This window comes from Carettochelys insculpta, chromosome 1, assembly GCF_033958435.1.
Source record: "Carettochelys insculpta isolate YL-2023 chromosome 1, ASM3395843v1, whole genome shotgun sequence".
NCBI lineage: Eukaryota > Metazoa > Chordata > Testudines > Carettochelyidae > Carettochelys > Carettochelys insculpta.
In genome coordinates this window covers 269,640,502-269,663,798 of record NC_134137.1, presented here as the reverse complement: position 1 = coordinate 269,663,798, position 23,297 = coordinate 269,640,502, and the positions used below count along the sequence as shown (strand labels likewise).

General features: G+C 45.3%; 2 protein-coding genes across 4 annotated transcripts in view; one reads left to right on the top strand and one right to left on the bottom strand.

Moving 5' to 3' along the window:
* The first annotated feature begins 321 nt into the window (after window positions 1-321).
* The window catches only part of ADCK2 (aarF domain containing kinase 2), a 35,128-nt gene continuing 12,152 nt past the window's right edge, over window positions 322-23,297 (top strand). For 2 of the 3 annotated variants that reach the window (XM_075007175.1, XM_075007166.1), the window contains exons 1-7: window positions 322-1,879; window positions 3,119-3,265; window positions 4,215-4,343; window positions 5,339-5,434; window positions 6,325-6,576; window positions 7,191-7,319; window positions 7,949-8,002. In XM_075007175.1, coding sequence (XP_074863276.1) covers window positions 962-1,879; window positions 3,119-3,265; window positions 4,215-4,343; window positions 5,339-5,434; window positions 6,325-6,576; window positions 7,191-7,319; window positions 7,949-8,002 — 1,725 coding nt within the window. In that variant the 5' untranslated portion in view covers window positions 322-961. Of the gene's footprint in view, window positions 1,880-3,118; window positions 3,266-4,214; window positions 4,344-5,338; window positions 5,435-6,324; window positions 6,577-7,190; window positions 7,320-7,948; window positions 8,003-9,712; window positions 10,475-23,297 lie in introns of those variants that run through there. The other variant, XM_075007159.1, reaches the window with a different exon arrangement.
* On the bottom strand, window positions 14,704-23,292 carry LOC142019858 (uncharacterized). The gene is made up of 4 exons (XM_075007197.1): window positions 22,267-23,292; window positions 20,343-20,506; window positions 18,001-18,250; window positions 14,704-17,639 (listed from the first exon to the last, which is right to left on the bottom strand). Exons 1-4 carry the CDS (start codon window positions 22,549-22,551, stop codon window positions 17,415-17,417), a joined length of 924 nt encoding a protein of 307 aa, XP_074863298.1. The 5' UTR covers window positions 22,552-23,292; the 3' UTR covers window positions 14,704-17,414.

Genomic DNA, 23,297 nt, shown 5'->3' with positions numbered 1-23,297 from the left:
GCTACATGAACAGCCCTGTCCTAAATTAACAACTGTCCCGCCCACGCAGAATTGGCCGCCAGGGACGAAAGAAGGGTTCTGACACGAGGAACGATAAGGGGCCAGCTGGAAGCACAGCTCAGCCGGGGGTGCCGCAGGGAACAGCTCTCCCGGCAAGCCTCCGAACGCACAGCAGGGAAAGCCTCCCGCCCGCCTGGCGCAGAGGCGCCAGCCATCGCTGTCCCTTTAAGGGGCGTGGCCACGGCTGCCCGCGGAAGTCCGTGGGTTTGTTGGAACGTTGTGTCTCGTTTCGCTTTCCGCGTTCTGCGGCGTGAGCGTGTGAGAGGTCGGGCCGCGCCGGGGGCTGGGCACCGCCGCTGCTCCCGGGAGGGAGGCTGAGTATGAATGAAACCGGCGCCGGGGAAAGGAGCGGGATGCGGGAAGGTGAAGGGGCCAGCGGCTTGGCTGTGAACGGAATGCAGAAGCTCGCCGCTAGGAGAGCCTGGCAGGGTCCCTGCGCTGCTAGGTCTTGCCTGGAGGAGGTTGAGCTCTGACGTAAGGACAGAGACTGTTGACTTGATTCTTGGGGGCCTGCGGGGACCCTGCTCACTCGCCCGTGGAAGGGAGCAAGTCAGCCCAGACTTTTGATCCCATAACAGCAGATTGGGGTGCTGGAGGGCACAGACAGCGTTGTTGTTTTTCTTGTCACGCTTTGATATGACAAAACCGAACTGTGTAAATCTGTGCTTGAGCGTCACATCCTTTGTTGTTGTTCTGGTTACACATCTCATCGAACTGGAAGGGACCTTGGGAGGTCATTGAATCTTCTTGTTCTCCGTTTTTGGTTTTTTGCTGTTGTTTTTGTTTGCCAACGTCGAATCAAAACAACAAATGACAAAAGTTTGATTTTATTCCTGTTGTTCTCTATCTGGGCTGCACTACCTGCTCACAACTTTCCCTGCTTTTTTCCCCTTCCAGGATTATGATTGCCTGGAACTACACTGCTAGGATTTACTTTTTCAACTTAAAGTCTCTCAATATGAGACAAAACTTGATTTGGTTAAGATGGGGTAATAAATCTGGCAGTTCCCTGTTTAATGGTAAACATAGCTTGATCAAAACTCAAGCCTTAGCTAAGACCACCTTACTGTGCTGGGGGATCAAGGAGGTGTCTGTTGTGAGATGCCAGGAAACATCAAACCAATGTGCATTGTTATTCCCTGAACCTGCCAAAGACAAACAACCTTTGGCTGGATTCTTCTGGAATCTTGGCTTTGCCCTTCGCCTGGGGCTCCGGGCTTGTATTCTCTTATTGAAGTTTGGCCCCTTGCTTCTGCTTTATCCTGTGACCTACCTGTCATCAGGTTTTACAGCCCTCTGGTTCCACCTTTTGCTCAAAGCCACGGAGTCCTCAGGCCCCACTTACATCAAATTGGGCCAGTGGGCATGCACTAGGAGAGATCTTTTCTCTGAAGAGTTCTGCACCAAGTTTTCTAAGCTTCATGTCAAGGTGCCCCCTCATCCTTGGGGTTACACCAAATATTTCTTGAGAAGAACTTTTGGGGAAGACTGGAAGAGAGTTCTCAAGTTTAAAAGCAAGGAACCCATTGGCTCGGGTTGTATTGCTCAGGTATATAAAGCCTATGCTGATAGCACTACTATTAGTGACCCCCAGTTTGAGGAACTAGTGAAGAACTCTGAAACAGAATCTGCTTTTGAAGCCTGGGAGGTGTGTGGTCTTAGGGGCCTCTTCAGGTGGCCCTGGAAAGGGAAGGCTGGGCGGATTTTGGAAGAAAGCAGTGAAGACCAGTCACTTCAGAAGGGACACTTGGTTGGAGGTATTAATAGAAATGCTACCTCTGAGGAGCAGATGGACCATCTTATTCCAGTAGCCATTAAAGTAAGTATATATTGCTGGTGGATGATTGCAAAAATTGATGGGTGTATCTAAGGCTGAATATATTGCAGGATAGGCGCTGCTTAAACTTTCTGCACATGCAGTTTTTTCAGGAGTCTTCAGTGCCAACCTGTGGGACTGCTTGCCACAAAACACTGCTAACGCTCTTCATAATTGATCATCAGCAGCCATTGGTGTTGCATGACAGGGACATTCCAAAATATAGACACTCCAGTTGTGCCATGTTAAAAACCTTGCGTGCACTAGCTATGACCTTTAAGACTCAATTTATTTGCCAAGAGCATGGAGGTAGACTTAACTTTTGGTCTTAATAAATTTTCCAGGCCTTCTCTGCTTCTGTTTAACCATGAAATAAATACTCTTGTTCAGCCCTACTCTCTACACCAGTAGATCGTATGCTGCAAATGAAAGGAGGATGGGGAAAGCAGTTGCGTGCTAGTTTTGGAGAGGTTATCAGCTCTAAACTGCATGAATCAGTAATTTAAAGATTATGATAAAGACTTCCTTAAAACACATTTGAAAGATAGATGTTGTCATAGTTACTAATTGCTGTTTTTTAGTCTAAAGCAGTGTTCTCAAACTTTAGAAAAACAGTTTTGATTGAAATTTTTTTTGCAGATCCCCAAGCCCTGTGACGTTTATTTACATTGGAAGAAAAACTTCCATGTTCTGCAAGCTCTATAAATTTTTATTTATAAATGATTGTACCCCTAATGATGATGTTGTTGTTGTTGTTGTTGTTGTTGTTGTTATTTAAGAGATACATAAATATGTCTGGTTAAGGAACTGTTCTTTCTTTTTATGACCAGTAAATCTAAATAGCTAGAAAATCCCACTCGCCCCAGAGCCCCACCTCCACCTTTTCCCCGTCCTTGCTGCAGCCTGCCCCTCCTCTTCCCACCCCTTCCCCTGAGCACCCCCAATTAACGCTCTTCCCTATCCGACCCATCGCTTCCAGCCTGCTGCTGAACAGCTGTTCTGTGGTGTGCAGGAGGCACTGGGACAGAGCAGGAGGAGTTGAGGTCGCCCCAGACATGACTTGCGCAGGGTTCCGCAGACCGTAGTTTGAGAAATGCTGGTCTTAAAGAGTATTTCGTTGTAGCTTGGAGTGTGAATATTGGTGTGATTGTCTTCACTAACTAAACTGAATGGACAGGCTTCCCATCAGTGTTGGCATTATGCCCATGGGAGATGATCTGCCTGCAATTGTTTCTCGTTCAGGTCCTACATCCTGGACTAGTCCACCAAGTCCAGCTAGATCTGCTTCTCATGAAGATGGGCAGCAAGCTCATTGGGCTTTTCCCAGGATTCAAGTGGCTCAGTCTGACTGAAATAGTGGAGGAGTTTGAGAAGCTCATGACTCAACAGGTGAGCGTAATTCCATGCTCTTCATATACTGAAACACTTGTTTCATCCTTTTGTCATACATACTACCTACCCATTCTTAGCAGAAGTTACAGAATCTGGCATCTTGTTGCATGATTGTGAGATCAGTAATTACACCAGGGATGTCTTCAGCTCGGGAACTTGGTGCCTTGTTGGCCAGGCAGCCAGGCCTTTTGCCCAGGTTACAAGGACAGGGTCAGTAGCTGATAGACCTGGCTTCATTTCCTTTCACTGGGGGATAATATTCACAGGATCGTTGTCATTTCCAAATTATTGGGGGAAGATCACCCTCCTGCTTCAACCCTTGAACTGCCACTGAGGGTATGGAGGAGAGTGGCTTACAGGCAAACCATGGTCTTGTGCTTAAGGCACGGGATTGGATCACAGGAATCCTGACTCAGTTCCTTACTCCACTGCAGACTGGCTGGATGACCTAGAGTGAGGAATTTGTAATCTCTTTCTGCCTCCATTTTCTCTCCATAACATGAGGATAATACTGCCTTTCTGTCACTTGCTGGCATGTCTAGTGAGATTGTAACCTCTTTGGGGCAAGGAATCTCTCTTGTGTGTGTGTACAGCACCTAGCACAGTAGGTCTTTGGTTGTGACCTTTAGCTACTACTGTATTCAGATAATAAATAGTAATATTTATCACTTTCCTATCCAACTGAATTATTTCTGATAGGCATACCTTTGGGTGCCTCATTCTGTGATACTTCCACCAGGGAAAATTAGCTAAGAAACACCATCTGTTTTTTTCCAGTTGAGTTTCTTGCTTTCTAACCAGTTTTCTGATGAAGTTGGCTGAGCTTCATTGAGGCTGAGTGTCAGGCAGTGAGCTGATTGCTCTTGCAGGACCCTCCAGGCTTCTTGTCCTCCGAGTTTTGCACCCCCCACCACACAGTCTCCCTTTTCTCTCCATTACTCTTTAGCTCGACTTGCGCTATGAAGCCAGAAACCTGGAGCACTTCCAGAAGAATTTCCTGGGTGTGGATTTTGTGAAGTTCCCAACTCCTCTTCGCCCCTTTGTAACGAGAAACATCTTGGTGGAAACGTTTGAGGTATGCGCTACAGTGGCCGTGAGAAGGTTGTTGGTGCCGGAGACTGACAAAGGGTGATTCATCTTAACCTCAACACAAAACCCTTCCTGGAGGTGGCCTAGGTAGGGAGAGATGAATGGCAGGAGAGAGCCTCTCTCCAGTATTGGCTTAAATGTGTCTGGGTCCTTCCTTCAGTCTTTTTCCTTTTTTGCTTTCTTTTTTTTCCAAGGTCACATTCCCTGGGATAAGGGTGGTAGATGTGGTATCAACTCGGTGTAGACAAGAGCAAAGGACCCTGGGTACCAAAAGGAAATCAACACTGTTCTAAGCAATCTCTCATGTTTCTGTTAGTGTGTTCTGCCCCTAAAACTCACTGCAGCTCTCCTTTTCTCCTCTTAGGGCTGGGTGACTAGCTCAGGAATCTAACCTGATCTGGCCCATATAAAGGGATATAATTGGGGTTGTTGGTCCATCTTCATTATAGGCCAGCTTTGAATCAACAAAAACAAAGAAGTCCTGTGGCACCTTATAGACTAACAGATTTTTCGGAGCATAAGCTTTCGTGGGCAAAGACCCACTTTGTCAGATGCATCACGGGTCTTTGCCCACGAAAGCTTATGCTCCGAAAAATCTGTTAGTCTATAAGGTGCCACAGGACTTCTCGTGGTTTTGGCAGATACGGACTAATATGGCTACCCCTCTGATATGCGAACTTTGAATTGGCTACAGGAGTTGTTCTTTCAGCCCGTCTATGTGTCTTTGGCATCTCTTACCCTCAGCAGTCCCCATGGATTGTTTCACACCCATTTAGTCAGTTGCCTCCCAGTCCCAAAACTTTGCCTCTCTGGCTTCATCAGCCACAGTAAGTTCAGCCTGCATTAACCCAGCCTGCTCTGTAGCATCTTTATTACACTGCGAAGCATAAGAGAGACCATGACCTTGGAATGCATGTAGTCAGGAAGCAAGACACAGGAATCCCTATGACCTGTGTGACTCCCATTCTGTCTTTGTTTAAGGAGAGTGAGCCCATATCGCAGTACTTACATGCGGATGTTTCCTTGGAGCTCAAGCAGAAGTTAGCGAAGATAGGCATGGACATGCTCCTAAAGATGGTAAGAGTCTGGGCTGTGTGGTTAGAATTGTACCCAAGAGGTGGGTGCCCTCCCATTGATAAAATAATTCAACTAGATCTGTGTGTGTGCGTGTGTATACACACACACACACAAGTGCATTGTTCTTGGAAGCCAGAGAGTGGTATTTAATTAATATTTACACATCGCTTTGGAGATATGAAATTTACATTGTTCTTTAAGTCTCACCTTGGTGGAGGCTACAGAATACCCTTATAAAAGCCCCAAGGAATTCAGATAGCCTTCTAATTCCATTTATCAAAGCACATGCTGCTATCAGTTCACAGGTAGGTGAAATACGATACGAAACATGGACCAAAGAAAATCAGTGCAGAGAGCCGTTGCGAGCAATGCAACTTACCCTCTTTGTTTGTCTACTGAGTTGCAATACCATCATCCCAACATGGGTTTTACAACCTGTAACTCTTCAGTGGCTTTCATTCACGGGCAGTGTGTGTGCTGGATTCTGAATGGTGGGTACTGGCAATGAGTAGCCTGAATTCTGGCCACTTAGGGCTCATTTTCAGAGACTAAAGCTGTTCCCTGTCTGATTCCCCAGATTGATCCTGGACTCATAGCAAATCTTCATTTTCACAGCACACATCTCTGCCAATGCACTCTGATTTTTAACCCCACAGCATCTTCTGCTATTTCAGCATTGGGCATTTCCTAAGCTGAAGCTACTAACTGTATCAGTGTGTTTGGGTTTGCAATGCGGCTGAGAGAGCACTGGGGCACACTGCAGCAACTGAAAACCACCTCACTAATGCCATTTACCATCTAGTCAGGTTTTGGACCTGCCTCTCAAACCGTGGAAGATTTTATTCCAGTTGCTGTTATCTTTTTCACATTATAAATATCACCCCCTCCAGGTATTTGTTGACAATTTTGTCCATGCTGACCTGCACCCAGGGAACATTTTGGTCCAGGGCATCACTCGTTTCAATGCTGGCCACAAGGATCAGACCACCATTGTGGACATGTGCGACACACTGGTCGTGGAGGTGCAGCCTTCCCCCTGCCCACTCCGTCTGATGCTGCTGGATGCAGGGATTGTGGCGGAGCTGAAGGGAGCTGACCTTCAGAACTTCAAGGCCGTCTTCACTGCTGTGGTCCAGGGACAGGTGAGACCTGCTTCACAAGGTGGTGACAGCTCTGGAGGCTTCATTTTTGGGGGAAAGGTGTCCTCTGGAGTCCTTCAGTCATCTCCGTTGTCAGCAGTACATCACGCAGCCATTCCCCGCACAAGTGCTGTTTTGGGTTTCTGTCAGGGGGAAGGAAGGTTGCTGCCTCTCAGACACGTCCTTAGTAATCGTATCAGACACACTAGTCAGGAGTTCCTGTGGCTACTTATTATGAATGAGTTCATTTAGCCCAGGAGAGCACTGGGCTTGGGTCAGCAGTCAGAGAGCGGTTCAACTCCCCCATTCAGGGTTGCTGAACCCTGCTCCATGCAGACCCTAGTTCACACAGTGTGCATTAAGGTCCCTCAGGATTTCAGGTAGATGGAGCTCTGCTCTGCCATGCTGCTCCCCTCCTCATCCCCCAGTGACCTGCTCCCAGAAGGCCCACAGCATGCCCCTTCTTTCCTGCGCCAGTGTACTCTTGTAGGAAGCAGTTTAATCCTGACATGCCAGTGAAAGCCTGAGAGTGAAGGTACTGTGCAGCAGCATACAGATCTGGCAGCGTTACTGTCTTCTGGGATTCTTATAGACATTTCTTCCTACTTGTTTGACAGGGGGAGAGAGTGGCAGAGCTGATCCTTCATCACTCGAGGGCCAACCAGTGCAAGGACATAAAGCGATTCAAAGCTGAAATGGCAGAGCTAGTGAGCAAGGCCAGGATGAACACGGTAGTACTGGGAAAGGTGAGCAGACTAAATATGGTATCCAGCTCAGGACTCTCCCTCTGATGGAATACACGCATGCTTTTAAACAAGCCTAGGTTACACCTCTGCCATCTCCCTTGTCACTGCTACCAGTTCTTTCCAATTCTCTATCCTCCCAGCTGGCCAAGGCCTCTTAACTCCTCTTTTATTTCCTTTTAACTCAAAATAGTGTTGTTGTTGTTTTTTTTTAAATCCAAGGAGTGACCTGTATCCTTTTGGCAAAAGGGACTCCCTTTAAAACCAATAGTAGTGCTCCAGGGGTAAGGCTGCAGAGCAAAGCAAGTGCTATTTGTTGTCTCCTCAGCTCTTGTACCTCCTTCTTGGGCGGGTGGGGGGGTGACAAGAGAACCATAGATATGAGTGGAATCTCAACTGATGCTCTCTGAACTATCTGCCAAGATCTTGATGGATAAAGCTGTCCATGGAGCATAGCCATGTTCTTTGAGCAATATTTCTAATAAAATTTGACACTTAATATTCTTTGACTTTAAATGGGTCATACCATATGCGTATTGCTTACTCTGGTAAACCCCTCCCATTCCTGCTGGTCCTAGTTTTCATGGTCTCCTGACAGCAGCATTAACTTTCTTTGTATCTTTACATCCTAGCTTCAAGTGGCAAATCTGCTCTCCAGTGTCTTCAACTTACTGATGACGCACAAGGTGAGCTTGTCTGTGTTCATTTCATTCTCATTAAAAGTTTTATGCCAGGCTTTGCCATCTGAAAGCTGGTCGGGGAGAAGTCTTGGGATTGCAAAGGTCTGAGGTGAGGGGGAGCATCTGAAATGTGCTGGGGGATCGTGCATGTGGTATTGCCTGCGATGCTTGGAAAAGAGTGCCTCTCAGGGCCAGATCCAAAGCCTGCGAGGCCAGTGAGCGGGTTTTTTTTTTGCATCTCTTTCAGGAGGCTTTGGATCTGGCCCTCAAAAGCCTGCATTTAGAACTGACCCCAGACCTTAAAAAGTCACCACCCCTATCAGTACAGCCACACTGCTATCTTAATTGCTGTTGAGAGCAGGGCTAGCATGTTTATCCAAGCTGGGAACTATACCTCCCACCGGCTATGTAGATGCACACTATGGTAGCGCATCCTACAAGTCCCACCCATTGTAGGTGGCTAGATAGTTTCCAAAGCTGGGACAGCTTGAACAGTTTTTCATAGGTAACTGCATTGAACTGAGTGTGAACAAAGTGCATTTTAAAGAGAGAGAATATTAGGGATCCTTTACAATTCAGTGCTGGGTCACTCACCACCTAAACTTTTCAAGTCATTCTCCCCCTACCTAGGAGTTGCAGGTAGGAACCAGGTGTAGGAGCAGGGTCCTGGCCCTGAGATCAGCACACAGACAGGGGTAAGAGGATGAGGCTGGGGCCAGAACCAAAGGCTGCAGCTGGGAGCTCGAGCAGAGCTTGGGGGCAATATGGGTATCTCCATTCATTTCTTCCTTATTATTAAAAGTAAAATAACATTTTGCTTTTTTCCCATTGTGTTGCTTTCTGTTTGTAGACTGGTGAAGGGGCTGGGCTCTACATACTGGTTTGTGAGGGGGTTACCCAGGAGACAGGAGCTGCTGGCACTTACTTTAAAGCAGAAAAAGATGGCGTGGGTTTAATTGCATGTAACTGAGCTCTGGCAAGTTACACCAGCTGAGGCTTTGATGTGTGGACTCTTAAACAATCAGTGTCTTAGTAAAATCCTGGGATGGGTGACCTGAACAGCATCCCCTCAATTTCATTTCTGCTTTCTGGCTTTGAAGCCCCATCAGGTCACCCCGACTAGCATTAAATGTGATCAAAGCCCCATAAGGGCAAGTCCTTCAGCCCACACTCAGCAGATGTGTAAGGTGGTAGGCTGTGGAGCAGTTCTCTTGCCTGGCTGGGGGCACGCTACAGGCAGTCTGGGTGCCTAATAGGGATCTGCTGCTGGGAACTAGGGATCAGTGCTCAATAGGACTCTGCCCATGATAGTGGGGAGGGGACACAGGGCCCTTGTCATGCATGTGTACATGCCAGGTCCATGGAAACTACTAGGGCTGACTTGGTACTTAGCACTTCTCACTTCCCCTCCATTCCCTTCTCCTCCAGGGAGGCAAAATTCCTCTCCTACATGGAAGTGCAGAGCTCTGTCTGCTGGCCTGACTTATGACATCCTCTCTGAAATGACCAGCATCCCATCCTCCCTTCTGCTGAATTGCAGCAAGGTGGCTTTGAAACGGAAGGGGAATGAGTGCACTGCTCTCTCACAGTCTGTCTGTCTGTGCTCACGCATGCCCTCTTAGCCCCCGCCCACCATGGGCTGGCACCTCAGGGAAAGGGGTTTGGAAAGCATGAAGGCCCCCAGATCCACTGCAACCTTTGCACTTGTGCTTTCAGGTGAAGCTGGAGAGTAACTTTGCCTCAGTGGTCTTTGCCATCATGGTTTTGGAAGGGCTTGCCCGTTCGCTGGACCCCAAACTAGACATCTTGGAGGCGGCTAAACCACTTCTCATCAGAACCGCCACCTCTCTCCTAGAGTAGGAGCAGACGCTGAAGTTTGCCTTGTTTTGCTGGGCTCTTCGGCAAGGACTGTCTGTGTTCCTTGGCAGCTGATGGGGAAACAGCCTGGAGCTGGGGACAGGCCCTCCTCTCTCTCCTCTGATGAGAAGCTGTGGGTCATTCCTCTTTATACTGCATATCAGCCAGCCTCACCCAGGCAACCTTCAGGGGCGAAGGACCTTTCCAGATGTCTTCATGGTCTCCTCCCATCATGCTTAGGAGAGGAGGCTCTTCCACAACAGTAAAGCCCTTTCATTTGTATCAGCATTTGAGTAACAAAGCTGAACTGTCATTTGGTGAGAATCAGGCCTCCTTATTGATAAATCCCACTTTTCTGACAGATGCTTTAATTACAGTGAGAAGGGGTCATGCAAGTGGACAGACAGAAAATCTTCAGAGACAAAATTGCAAACAGACATTTTGCAGCTCAAAGTGGGAGGTGGGTTCTGTCTACCTCGGAGAGAACTTTGCTTTCAGACTTATGGGCCCTTCAGAATTGCATACGTTCAGACAGTCTGGTGTTCTTTGTTAGCTGGGTTTGACTAGTGGTTGTTTTCCTTCTGTCTGACTGGAGTGATACTGTCAAATCATCTAGGTTTCCATTAGTTTGCTATAATCTAAAGGGGAGGGGGGGTTATCTGGGTTTGAAACATCTTTTAAAAATGTTTAATGCTTACCAGTGTGGTCAGGAGTTGTAATTTAAAAAGAAGCAAAACCATGAAACTAAAACCATGTGTGAGTTCCTCCTGTAGGCTAGCTACGGAAGAGTGAAAGTTGGACTGGGCTTTAACCACCATTTCAGTTCCAAGGAAGATCAGCCATTGTCAAATGGGCAGGGGGAGGGGAATATTATTTTTAGGCTGTGAAGAAATAGAAGCTATAACTAATTTTGAAATAGTTGCTAAGCATCTCTTACTCTGAGAAGCTGGTGATCTCCATGCATTCTGTTGACTGAAGAAGATGGCATCTGATTTGGTGTAGGCTCTGACACTGTGCACAAGCATGATTTTCCCAAGCATCCACAAGTAAAAGATGGAGATTACTATGCAAGAAGCAGAAAGACTTGCTAAAATCTGACAAGTCAGGGCTCAAGCCTGGCATGAACTTCACTGGATGCAGGATCGGAACTCATTCTGATTTGTGTGAACAGCCAGGAGACAACTGTGCAGAGAAGACTCTGCTGCTATGACTAGTTGAAGGGGTAATGGAGACCCAGTTTGATCTTCCTATATCAATAGGCTTCACTCCCCTTCCTTATGCCATTTGAATGTTACCCATATGCCTTTCCGCAGGTTAAAACGGGTGGCCAACCCCTGGCTCTCAAGCTGCATGTTGCTCTTTGAGCAATGAAATGCAGCGCCTGCTCAGAGCCCCATGCTGGGAGTGCCACGTGCTGCTCTGTGCACACGCCCCGCTGCTTGGCGAGAGAAGCATGTGGCTATAGTGGCGGTGGTGGGGGCGGCTCCAGTGAGTTGCCAGCATCAAGTTTGAGTGGGAAGCTGGGGATACCTGGCTCTGGGTGATGGGGGTTGGGTTAGAGCGGGAGGCTGGGGGGGGGGTCTTGCCCTGGAGGTGTGGGGCAGAGATTGGGTTATAGTGGGGAGCTGGGGTGCCTGGTTCTGGAGGAGGGGACGGGGATTGGGTTAGGGTCGGGGGCGGGGACTTTCTGGCTCTGGGGAAGGAGAAGGTATTGAGCCACATTATTTATTTTATATACTTAGATATTGTATAGATTGATAAAAATAAATATATTATACGTGGCTCTTAGTCCCTAACTGGTTAGCCACCCCCGCTTACATGATAATAGATTTTGTTTTACTACTCCCTTGAAAGGGTAAGCACTCTCAGGAAGGATATCATTTGAAACGCACCATTTATCAAATCTTCTTTTGGCCAACTGTAGCTATCATTACATGAAACAAGATTATACCAAAAAATCTGTTGCTTTTGAACATCTGAGTAAAATAACTGCTCCTGAGCCAGCTGTGAGAAGGTGCTGATTTTTATAAGATATGACATGCTGAACAACTCCAACTGGGGGCCAGATCACACAGCTCGTTTATATATGTAGTCTCAGGCCTGTGAGTCTATTTTATATTGAAATGTTTGGGGATATTTTTTTCTCATTCTTTCCTCCTGTAGATCAAAGTTGTTAAAGTAAATAACTAAGTTAACTACACGATCATTATATTAAGAGTGAATATTCTGGTTATTTTGAAGAGGCAACAATATTTAGAGACTCTAGCAAAAATGCGCAGCAGATATCTACATCCACATCCATGGATGAAGATACCCACAGATATAAAGTGGATAGCTGCATATTTATAGGGTTCTAGAGACAGAATTCTTCTGCAGCCACATGTATATCTGCAAAAATGAGCCACAGCTATCTGCATTACCATCTGTGGATACCCACAGTACTGGTACAGATCTGGAACCCAGTGTGACAATGGGGGACTGGTACCACCTTCAAAAGTGATGAAAAAGTTCTGGCTATTAAAATAATCTAAAAAAACCCCACATACTTTTCACTGTATTACTTGTTATCATACCATTTCTATCTGTACAGCTGCAATCCCAGTCCAGAGAAGGCTTCCCCTGTGTCCTCAATCATTCTAGACAAAATTGACTAGTCAGTTATTTCACATTCAGAGTCTGATGTGTTAGCCCACTGATGTAGAAGTTTGGGTTATAAAACAGTAAAGGAGGTTATTTATTTTGAAGACAAAACTTGTTCCATAAATAAAATGTAATCATGGAAATATTTCTTAGGCATGGTTTGAGAAAGCTGTTTTACAAAACTCAAGTGAGCATTGCCAACGTTAACAGTGGCACTAAGTCAATTTAGACTTGGACTCAAAGGTCAGAAGGGACCATCCTGATCATTTAGTCTGATTTCCAGCTTTTTCTGAGGTAAACTAGGCAAGGTCAGCCCAAAGCATTGCTTATTTACCTTCTGGTAAAGCTAAGATGCCTGATAACCACTATGTCTTTTATTTTGGCATAGTGCATGCTAGTCACCTGGTGGAAAAAAAAAAAAAAAAACAATAAGCACCCGTTTAGCAGATATGACAATGCCCTTAGATTCCTTGAAAAGAATCTGGAGCCATGACCAACTCTATGTACCTCGCCTTCACTGAAACATCTGGGGAAAGACCTTCAACGCCTTATTTTTGGGAATTATGTTTTGATGCTTGCTCGAAGAGCTGAAAGTGCAAGGGGTCAACTTCTCTGCTTTAAAAACTTGATAGAAAAAAAGTTATAAAAAGGTGCTTGCTCGTTTGAAAAAAAGCTAATGTTAATAAACAGCTAGTGATAATGAGTATTCATATGTTCTTTCATTACTGTGGGTTCTGCATTGTACAAAGTTGTCCAAACAATCTTGATTTCACAAAATGCACAGTATGTAATTGTTTTATGTATTAATTAAAACCTGATTTTGCTGTATTATAATGTGAAACACAGTATCTCAAGTGGGAATTATTCCTATCACAGCCTTCAGTGTTGCAGTAAAAGGGATTTTTATCACATGAAGGCTACGTCTACACGTGCAGCCAACATCGAAATAGCTTATTTCGATGTTGCGACATCAAAATAGTCTATTTCGATGAATAACGTCTACACGTCCTCCAGGGCCGGCAACGTCGATGTTCAACTTCGACGTTGCTCAGCCCAACATCGAAATAGGCGCAGCGAGGGAACGTCTACACGTCAAAGTAGCACACATCGAAATAGGGATGCCAGGCACAGCTGAAGACAGGGTCACAGGGCGGACTCAACAGCAAGCCGCTCCCTTAAAGGGCCCCTCCCAGACACAGTTGCACTAAACAACACAAGATACACAGAGCCGACAACTGGTTGCAGACCCTGTGCCTGCAGCATAGATCCCCAGCTGCCGCAGAAGCAGCCAGAAGCCCTGGGCTAAGGGCTGCTGCCCACGGTGACCATAGAGCCCCGCAGGGGCTGGAGAGAGAGCATCTCTCAACCCCCCAGCTGATGGCCGCCATGGAGGACCCGGCAATTTCGACGTTGCGGGACGCGGATCGTCTACACGGTCCCTACTTCGACGTTGAACGTCGAAGTAGGGCGCTATTCCTATCTCCTCATGAGGTTAGCGACTTCGACGTCTCGCCGCCTAACGTCGAAGTTAACTTCGAAATAGCGCCCGACGCGTGTAGATGCGACGGGCGCTATTTCGAAGTTGGTGCCGCTACTTCGAAGTAGCGTGCACGTGTAGACGCAGCTGAAGTGTTCTAAATCTTGTGCCAATTGTGGACATGAGACCACACCAGTTAGTTGAATTTCTGGCTAACCAATGCCAAGGCTAGGAGCACTCTGCTGCTAAAGCAGAAGCTTGTGGTTGATACATATAGATACCTGATATTAGGCAGAATTCACAGAAATGACAGTCACCCACCCCGAGTACAGGAGTGGAAAGAAAAATGCTTGAATGCAATAGTTGCCTGTATTAATCAGGGTGTGATGTTTTAGAGATACTTGCTCTTGTTCTTACATGGCTCCTGTTGTGGTCGCCCCATCCCCTTACTGAGAAGGATACATGAGGGGGAAAATATAGGAATGTACAGCAAACAGCCTGTCTCTGGCAATGATGAGTACTGAGAGCTTCAATATGGTATCAGGGACAGCAGGAAAGAAATATTTTCTGCTCACCAGCAAGTCGTTTTGTCCTAGAGTTGTTATTCACAGAAATGTTGAGTTACATGCCTGATTCCTTGGCTATTCCTGGCAAGAGCAAAGGGACTCCCTCAGGTTTACCCATCAGATATTGCTCAAGCATGTCCATCAAACACACTGTTTTAGGTAAAATATAAAAACAGATTTATTACATACAGAAGGATAGATTAAGTAATTATAAGTGGTAGGAATAAACATCAGGGATAGTTACCTTAATAAAAAGTAAATAAGCACTCAAAATCTTAAACTTTTAATCCAAGCAAGAGTTGAATCAAACAGCTTTGCTCACCCTGACAGATGGTGCAGGAAGGTTACAATTCTTCAATTCATGGGTGATCCCTCAATTTGAAGATGTCTACCATGAATTTACATACAGATCCTGAGAGGATTCAGGATTCCAACCCTGAAACTTAAGATCTGCCTGCAGACATCTTGTGGCAGGCTGGATGCTGGTGTGATGTTGTTTTGCTATATGTGACGAGTGTTTCCTTTCTTGTTGAGCAGTCCCTGAATCTCCACGTCATTCTCATCAAACCAATCTTGGTGATGGAAGGTGACATAACCCTTGGACTTAGCAGATGCCATGAGAATGGCAGTCTTTAATCCATTCTAGAAATTTTCATTATCATCATCAGATGTAGGCATAACAGCAAACTTCTCTTGTAGATACTGCTAAAGTTTCTCCATAGTCACTATATCTTCAAGGGATGTGACGTTTCATTTTTTTACACTGATTTTTGCCTGCTTTCGATGCCTGGAGTGGATATGGAGTCATGATTGACCTAAGAATGACAGATTGACCCCACAATGCAGATTGACCCCACAAAGAAGATTGACCCCACAATGCAGACAGGCTTCTAACCTCAAACTCTAACATAAAAAAATACCATGCCTGGCATGAGGGTGTCTCTGGGGAATCTTATACTTTTCACGTTGCCTAACGAGGGCGTTCATGATTACCAGGCCATGTTCTATACAGTTGCTCAGAAGGAGGATGCTAACAGTGTTCTTACACCTTCTTTTCTGATAGTGCTATTTCAGAAATCTGATTCCTGCCAATACTAGCAGTAAAATCTCCAAGAAAACTGCTCTTACCCTTCTTGGCAATATTAGTTAAGACACTGTTGAGATTTGTATAGAATTCTTGCTTCATAGCCTCACCAGAGTCCAGTGTTGAGGCATGCACATTGATGACAGCAGATAACTGCTTGTTACTGAGTTTGTCAAAAAGCCATAAGACCTGGATTGATTCCTACAGAAAATTCTGTACACTGACTGACAAACTTAAATGCAAAACTAACACCATGAATGCATTTGTCCTCTGCAGATGTTGCTTTCCAGGAAAAGGGTAGCTACCACCTTCTTCCTCAGCTGACCTTCATTGGGGCACCTTGCCTCACTCAGGGCTGTGACACTGATGTTATAATTTGCATGTTCCCTGGAGATGATAGCAGTTCATCTTTCTGGCTGTTCAATTATCTTTGTTAGCCATCAGTTCCTGAGCACACAGGATGGGGGCTACTTTTCAACATGAGACCAAACTTCTCCAGTTCAAAAATCTTTGTTCTTCAGGTTTTCTTACACATGTTGAATTGGGAAGGAGAGCAAAGCCAAGTAAGTATGTCACACTCTTCTATACTTTCTTCCAAATTGCTGGAAGGATATTTGTTGTAGAATGGGTTACTCTGCCCCATGGCATATGTACCTTTGCCAAGAAAGCTCTGGGACAGTTGATGAGCCATTACTGCTATCTGGCAATTGATGGTGCTCCTTCATTGTAACTGAAAGGCTGGTTGTGGGTTTTCCACACTGCAACATATTTCAATACTGCGTACAGCGCTGTTTAATAAGTTCACATACTGATATCAGCTACAATCCAACAGAATATTAATGTTCAACAGATCAAATCTTTTAAAATGGTACCTCAAGGCATAATTTGTTCAAAACATAGCAATCATATCCCAGTAGTGAATGTGGGTGTTACAGGGTGCTGCTTTGAGCCACAGAGTGTCACATCTAGTCACATGGTTCAGCCTTTTGCTAGTGCTGAATTATTCCCAACAATATACTTTGTTTGGCTGTTCTTGGGTTAATTTTAAATGGCTACAGGGATGGGGCTTACACAAATTCTATGGGAACGTAATCCCTAGCTTAACAGACAGTGCTTTCTGGAAGCTTTTCTTTCCATTTACATGTTTCTTATTTTTCTGGCCCTTTTCTTAAATATACCTCTCATAGAAGCCTAAATAATTATTCTCCTTTCTTGGTGTTTACCACGTGATATTCCTCTCCCTTGGCCAAGCTCTATTTTTTTTCATGATTCTGAGTGAGTCAGTCCTACAACCACTTAAAACATTATGTTACTTCACTCCCTTCAGATGGTTGCCTTCTTCCTTTCACTGAACGGCTCCAATCTGATTGCAATATTGCAGGGATGTTCTAATGGGCAAGCCTGTCACCATTGTGTGCTCTCTGATACCTGTGTCTGAAGCTCAGCATTATGTTGTTTGTAGTGACAAATTACACTGCCAGTCCCTCTCTCATTTGCTGTGCATAATCATCCCTAGCCCTCACCTGGGCTGCATCCGTACACTAGACCACTACACATATAGCATATAAGGCACAAGGAAGACAGCAGGCTGGGTGTCTTCACACTGACAAGATTGATTAGCATCTCCAAAAAGAAAGGTCTGAAGAGGCCATCTGGCTGTGATGAAATGGCAATATCAAATAGCTCTAATAATTATGCTTGTCTCAAGAGCAACATTTCTCAAGCCTTGGCACAAGGACTCAAACTTAAAGATTTATGGTGTACAGAGGCCTTCTTGCCTATGCTGCATGCTTTCTATGACAGCATTGAAGCCCGGAGCCTCAAAAGGTTTTGCTCTCTGAGGTACTGCTGGAGGTTATGATGTTGCTGGCACTCCTTTTCCATCTTTTGTTGGAAACGCTCCCGATTTTGGAAGGCTGTCCATTTAGCATCCTCCCGCTTCTTCTGCTGCATGTCCTGCTCCTGGATTTCTCGTTCAAATGCCTCCTTCCGGGATTGCATTCTGCTCCTCAGCAAATCCTACAGGAAAGGGAGCGAAGACACGATTGCAGTTTTACAGCCGGCTCTCAAGTTCAATCCCATCTAGTGCCTGTGACTGACAGAAATTGGGAATGGGGTAGCTGGGAATTTGCCACAGCGAGCACCTTTTATACATGTCTCTCTGTGTGAATTCCTGCTGCAGAAGATTAGAACGCAGCATTGTGAAATAGTCCTTGTTCTATAGAGATGTGGGCATCTCCCTCTCTCTCCTTCCATTAGTCTGCATGTGTTAAAGCCACATTTCACACATGTCTCCAGATAGTATCATTATTTTAATCTGTGTTAAGGCCAGTGCAGGAACAGAAGAGTCTAAGAAAAACATTAGTGAAATAGCCCTCACCTGCCTCTTTTTGTCTTGATCCTGATTCCTCTGGTTGTACTCTGCCTGCAGCTCCTCTCTCCACAAGCGCTGAGCCTTTAAGAACTGCAGTCTTCGACTTTCCTTTCTCTCTTCCTCTTCTTGCAAGGTGGACTCCTTTCTGCTCCTCTCTGCCCTGGCAATCTGGAGCTTTGCCATATGCTGGCACGCCTTGTTATTGTGCTCCAGCTGCTTCTCCAAATTTTGCAGTGTCCTCTGAATTAACATCTGCCTGTTTCCAAAAGAGAATTTCCAGAGAGCTTGTCAGAAACTAAGAGAAACAAAGGGAAAAGCTCATTTCTGTAAGTGAGAATGAATAAGATGTAAACCAGAGGTCTGGCAACTTTTGGAGACCAAAGATACAGTGTCACTTTTTGCATGAATAAAGGGATTAGCTCCAGTGTCCAGGGTAAGTTCCTGCTCAAATGATAACTAAAGATGGCAGGGAAAGAATAAAAAATGTGAAATTTTGGTTTTGTCTAAAGTTTGCAACCATTGCTAGAAACTACATTCTGCATTCCTCTGTTCACCTTGCATTTTCAAGCCAACATATATTTCTTTTACTTCTTGTTTACTGTGCGCAGCATTGCTGTGTACTATTTAAGCAGGGTGACTAAACTGCAATTTCGTCAGACCTGCATCTGACGAAGTGGATCTTTTCCCACGAAAGCTTATGCTCATACATTTCTGTTAGTCTATCAGGTGCCACAGGACCCCTTGTTGCTTTTGCAGATCCAGACTAACACGGCTACCCCTCTGATACTAAACTGCAATTTATTACCAAATGCAGCCCACAGGAGGTCTACAACATAGCCCAGTAAGACTGCTTTAATAGAGATGAAGCCAGACTCTGCAGGTCCCAGCATACACTATTCTTTCTATACCAGAGTTCAGATGAAGATGGGAGTTGTCCACCATAAAAGTCAATTTGAATTAAGATAGGTTGTGCTTTCAAAGTGGAATATGTATCTGTTCTGATTAACTGCCTGTATAGATGCTAGTAATGGGGCATGACTCACCAGCACGGCACCTCCTGCAGGTCTTCTTGGGAATTAGCTCTTCAGCCTTGGAGTTCTCCCTGTTGGCTGGCGTCTTGCCCTCTGTTACCTGTCTTCTGGGTTCCTGCAGGACCTATGTCTCTCCCACTCCATGGCTCTCTTTCCTTGCAGTACTGCCCCATGGCAATGCCCCTGCACTATGGCCCCTGACCCCCCGGGAATCCCAGTCTGCTATACCTACTGTGCTTCAGTGATCCCTTGCCAGTCATCATCTAGCCCCTTACCTCAGGGCAAACTACAGTCTGAAATGGTCACTCACCATTGGCACAGGGTTGTGGACCTGCTGCCTTCTCCTACCCTGGCTGCCTCCCTGCAGCTATAGTACTCCTCAGGCCTTGTCTCAGGCCCTGCAGCCTGGGAGTGGGGTCAGACCAGAGCTCTCCAGCTCTGCCTGCCTCTGTAGTTTCCCTGGCAGCCAGGTCCCTCCTGCTCCACAGCTTGGGCAAGTGTGCTGTTTTCTCCTTTTCCCAAGGAGCTCCTAATTGTCTGCTGTATGCTGCAGATGCCTGTCCCACAGCCCCAGTGCTGAGTTTAACCCCTGTTGGGCCCAGTGTGGGGCAAGTGCACCATCACAATGCTGTTATTCCAAAATAAGAGTGCCTTCTTCTGAATTAACTGAATCCAAAATGGATTATGCTAACTCAGAAGAAGGTACTCTTATTCCAGAATGAACGCATCCACACAAAGAGTTAATTGGGAATAACTCCTCATGCCAGCAAGGCCAAAGATAAGAACATGTGTGATCCCAACTCTACTGCATGAAATTAGGTATTGCTCTCACAGGCAAGTTACTAATGCAGATTCCTCAGCTGGTCATAATTTTGACTCCTGCCTCACAACAAAATATGAGAATATTTCAGACTAAAAGATGTTTCTGATTTCATGAGTCACCACTAGCAATTCATCAGTTTACCAAACTGTATGAAGAAGAGGGTAAACTGCAGGTGCTGGGGAGGGCAGAAGGAGTGCATTTCATAACCGGAACTAGACCAACTGTAGTACGTGAGAGCCCAATCCTGCAAGGTGGCAAATGCCTTTCAGGCCTTGGAAGTGGAGGTTTAGGCTCTAAATGGAGAAGTGCGACAAAGCACTCAGGCACTAGAGAGGCTGGACAACCTATAAACATTCAAGGCGGACTGTACCAATCACTAGCTCAGCAACCATGTACTACAGAATACCCAGTACTTAGAAAGGTGGTCTACACTGAGGAGCTGCTGAAATCCTTCCTCCACTCCCTAACCTCCCACCTTCACCCTCCACCATTACCGTTTACGGTCATGCATCAACTGGCACTTGAGGCTTTCTGCCTCTTGCTGTTGTTCCCGCTTCTGCTGCCTCTGTTCTTCTTGCTGCCTTCTGTGTTCAACCCTGGCTGTGCTGAAGTTCATATCTCTCATGTTCCCTTGAGTTGCACTTTTGGTGACTGATTTCTGAAAGAAAAAGTCCTTAATATCAGTAAAGGTTTTGTCCTAATGCAGATCAAAGTCCTGTGTAAGTAATTAAGCTTAATTTTCCAATGTCATTCCTGACCTCTGAGGGCAACACCTAGTTGCTGTCACAGCAACATTTCTGAACTGTGAACACAATGGGTCTGATACTAGCACATTTCTGGAGCGCTATGGAAGAGTCAAGCATAGCCTATAACATGCTGGGGGAAGGAAAAATCTAGATACTTCAGGAAATGGTATTCACAACTGAGTATGCGGTATTGTTCCAACTTAGCACTTACCCACTGCTTGGAATTGCCCTATACTGTCACTGCAACTTTTGGATTAAAACAGAGGTTCTGACCATGTGGGCTTATTAAAAATCCCACCTCAGATTTTGCACGAGTTTTGAGTATTGTCCTGTGTGGGCTAATAAATTCCATCTGGAGTAACTACATTCTGCCTACCTTTGGCAAAAGAAATGAGTTGATATATCCCCTGAAAGGCCTTTATCTGTCCCCAGGGCTACATGTAACCTGGTTGAGAACCACTGATCTAGTAGCTAGGTCATGGTATTGAGGACTAAGGGTACATCTTCACTACCAGGAAGATGGACCCTGCCATGGTCAATCTTCTGGAGTTCTATTTAGTGCGCCTCATATGGATGTGCTAAATCAAATTTACTGGGCACCTGCATCAGCACCAGTACTCCTGCCATTCGTTAGAAGTAAGGAAAGTCAGTGGGAGTGAACAATTCCACCAACTTTTCTTAGTGGAGACAGCACAGAATCCTGAATTAAGGTACACTGACTCCAGCTATGTAATTAACATAGCTGGAATTGCATACCTTAATTTGACTTTCTGCTGTAATGTAGACCTGCCATAAGGCACTCACAGTTTTCATTCCAACTGTGATATAGACTCCCCTATGGCCATGGGCTAGTTACTTAACTGTTCTGTTCCCTTATCTATAGAAAAGAATGTCTTCTATACCTTGCAAAGATGACTGAGAAGATTAGTCAGTATGCAAAAACGAAGTGCCACAGAAGGACTAAGTATTAACGTCAGCATACAAGAAAATGTCAGCAGGCATTGATGGGAGTTTGATGTTTGTAGGGGGTGTATATATCTCCTGTTGTGAAGCATGTTCTTATAAAATGGACAAAAATAAGGCCAGGCTAATTGATTTATACTATGCTCTGTGAATTAATGCTGTGAATCTAATGGCCAGGAAATTACTGGACCAGAGTATGTGTTGCAGTACAGCTCTTTTGCACAATACTATCAACAGAAGGCAGCCCTTAAAACAGGATATTCTGCCCGAAAGGACTACAGGGTTCCTCTATCACAGGGTAGAGGCATCTACACCTCTGGCTGCCAGCAAAGGCTGTGAGTGGGGCATGGCTAGGTGTCCCTGTCCTCTTGACAATCAACATCAGTTAGAACAGCCCTCAGGCTTCCTAATCAACATAAATTAGAACAGCCCTCAGGCTTGCTAATTTATGCTGGCACAGAAATGGCCAAGGATAAGACGAGTTGTCTGAAACAGAGAATTTGAGACACTGTCCAATGGTCACCAAAGCAAAAGCATCAACTCATTCTCCTGACACCTAGTCAATCAGAGATCAGACTTTAGGCCCTTACGGAAATAACCTTTCAGGAAATTGACCAAAAGATCTTTGTGGTACAAGCCAATCATGGATCTAGGCTTTTGACCATGCAGTTTGCTTTATTTTTACTAGAAAATATTGTGTGCTCTTAACCTGTGGACTTGGAGCACTGTGGGGTCTCCGTATATGCACAACTGACTCAATGGTCAAACGGTCTTTCTTCAGAGATTGCTCCACTCGGTCAAACACAGCTTGGAGACTGGAAGTGCCAAAAGCATGCGCTTTCACAGGAGGTATCCTTGGAGGATGCTGAACTGTCGGTTCTGTCGTGTTGGACTGAAAAAGAGCTTTCAGACAAATTAGATATACAACAGGTGATGGACAACTTATAAAATGGTGGAACACATAGAAAGAAAAATATGTTAATGTGAAATGCATTGAAGCAAGACTTTTCTATTCCCAACAAGTATTAACATTTCTCCCCAAGGAAGTGAGAGCTTTTCAGTGACCATCACCACTTTCCAAAATAATCTTGCCAATCTAGAGAAGTAGGAGTTTCCACTGAGTAACTGGGATGAAGCACTGACTGGGCTCATAGCTATTGAGCCTCTCTCAGTAGGAGTTACTGTAAGGCATGATGTTGTAAATCGTGTTTGTGAGGGAATGCACACTTCTGTTATAATAGCCTCTCCTCATTAGAAGTTGGGCAGGGAGTGGTATAAGGGCACTAAACTGCTGATGTGTCTGGAGGAGGCTCTTGCCCTTTGAAATCCATTTCCAGTTGCCTGCACAGATCTCTCTTAAGTGTGGAGGGCATTTGTAAACATTTTAGACTATGAAGTTTTTTTGTAATTCAACAATATGGATATACACAATGAAATTAAAGCACAGTAATCTTAGAACAAAGAAGGACATATATTTCTTCACACAGGTTATAGTTGACTTGGGAAATCCTCTGCTACAGGCAGTCCAGTCAAATACTACAGTTTTTTTAAAAGGATAGGATAGTTTTAAGACTAATAAAATTTTTAGTGTATGCTAAGATGGGTCAATCAAAGATCCTATTGCTGGGTACAAGGTACCAGCTGCAGGCGCCCAGAAAGGAGCTGTTCATGTTTCAGAGGAAGATAAGTAAATTACCATGGGCCACAACCACTAGGGCCTAAGCATGTCAGAGCATGATT

What these genes read in the sequence shown, in the direction of transcription:
- LOC142019858 (XM_075007197.1), bottom strand. Translation starts at nt 22,551, where the DNA reads ATGCATTTCACATTAACATATTTTTCTTTCTATGTGTTCCACCATTTT. An exon ending in ACAGTGCTCCAAGTCCACAG is followed by an intron (nt 20,507 to 22,266) that starts GTTAAGAGCACA and finishes TTTTTCTTTCAG; the next exon opens with AAATCAGTCACCAAAAGTGC. An exon ending in ATCAAGACAAAAAGAGGCAG is followed by an intron (nt 17,640 to 18,000) that starts GTGAGGGCTATT and finishes CCTTTCCTGTAG; the next exon opens with GATTTGCTGAGGAGCAGAAT.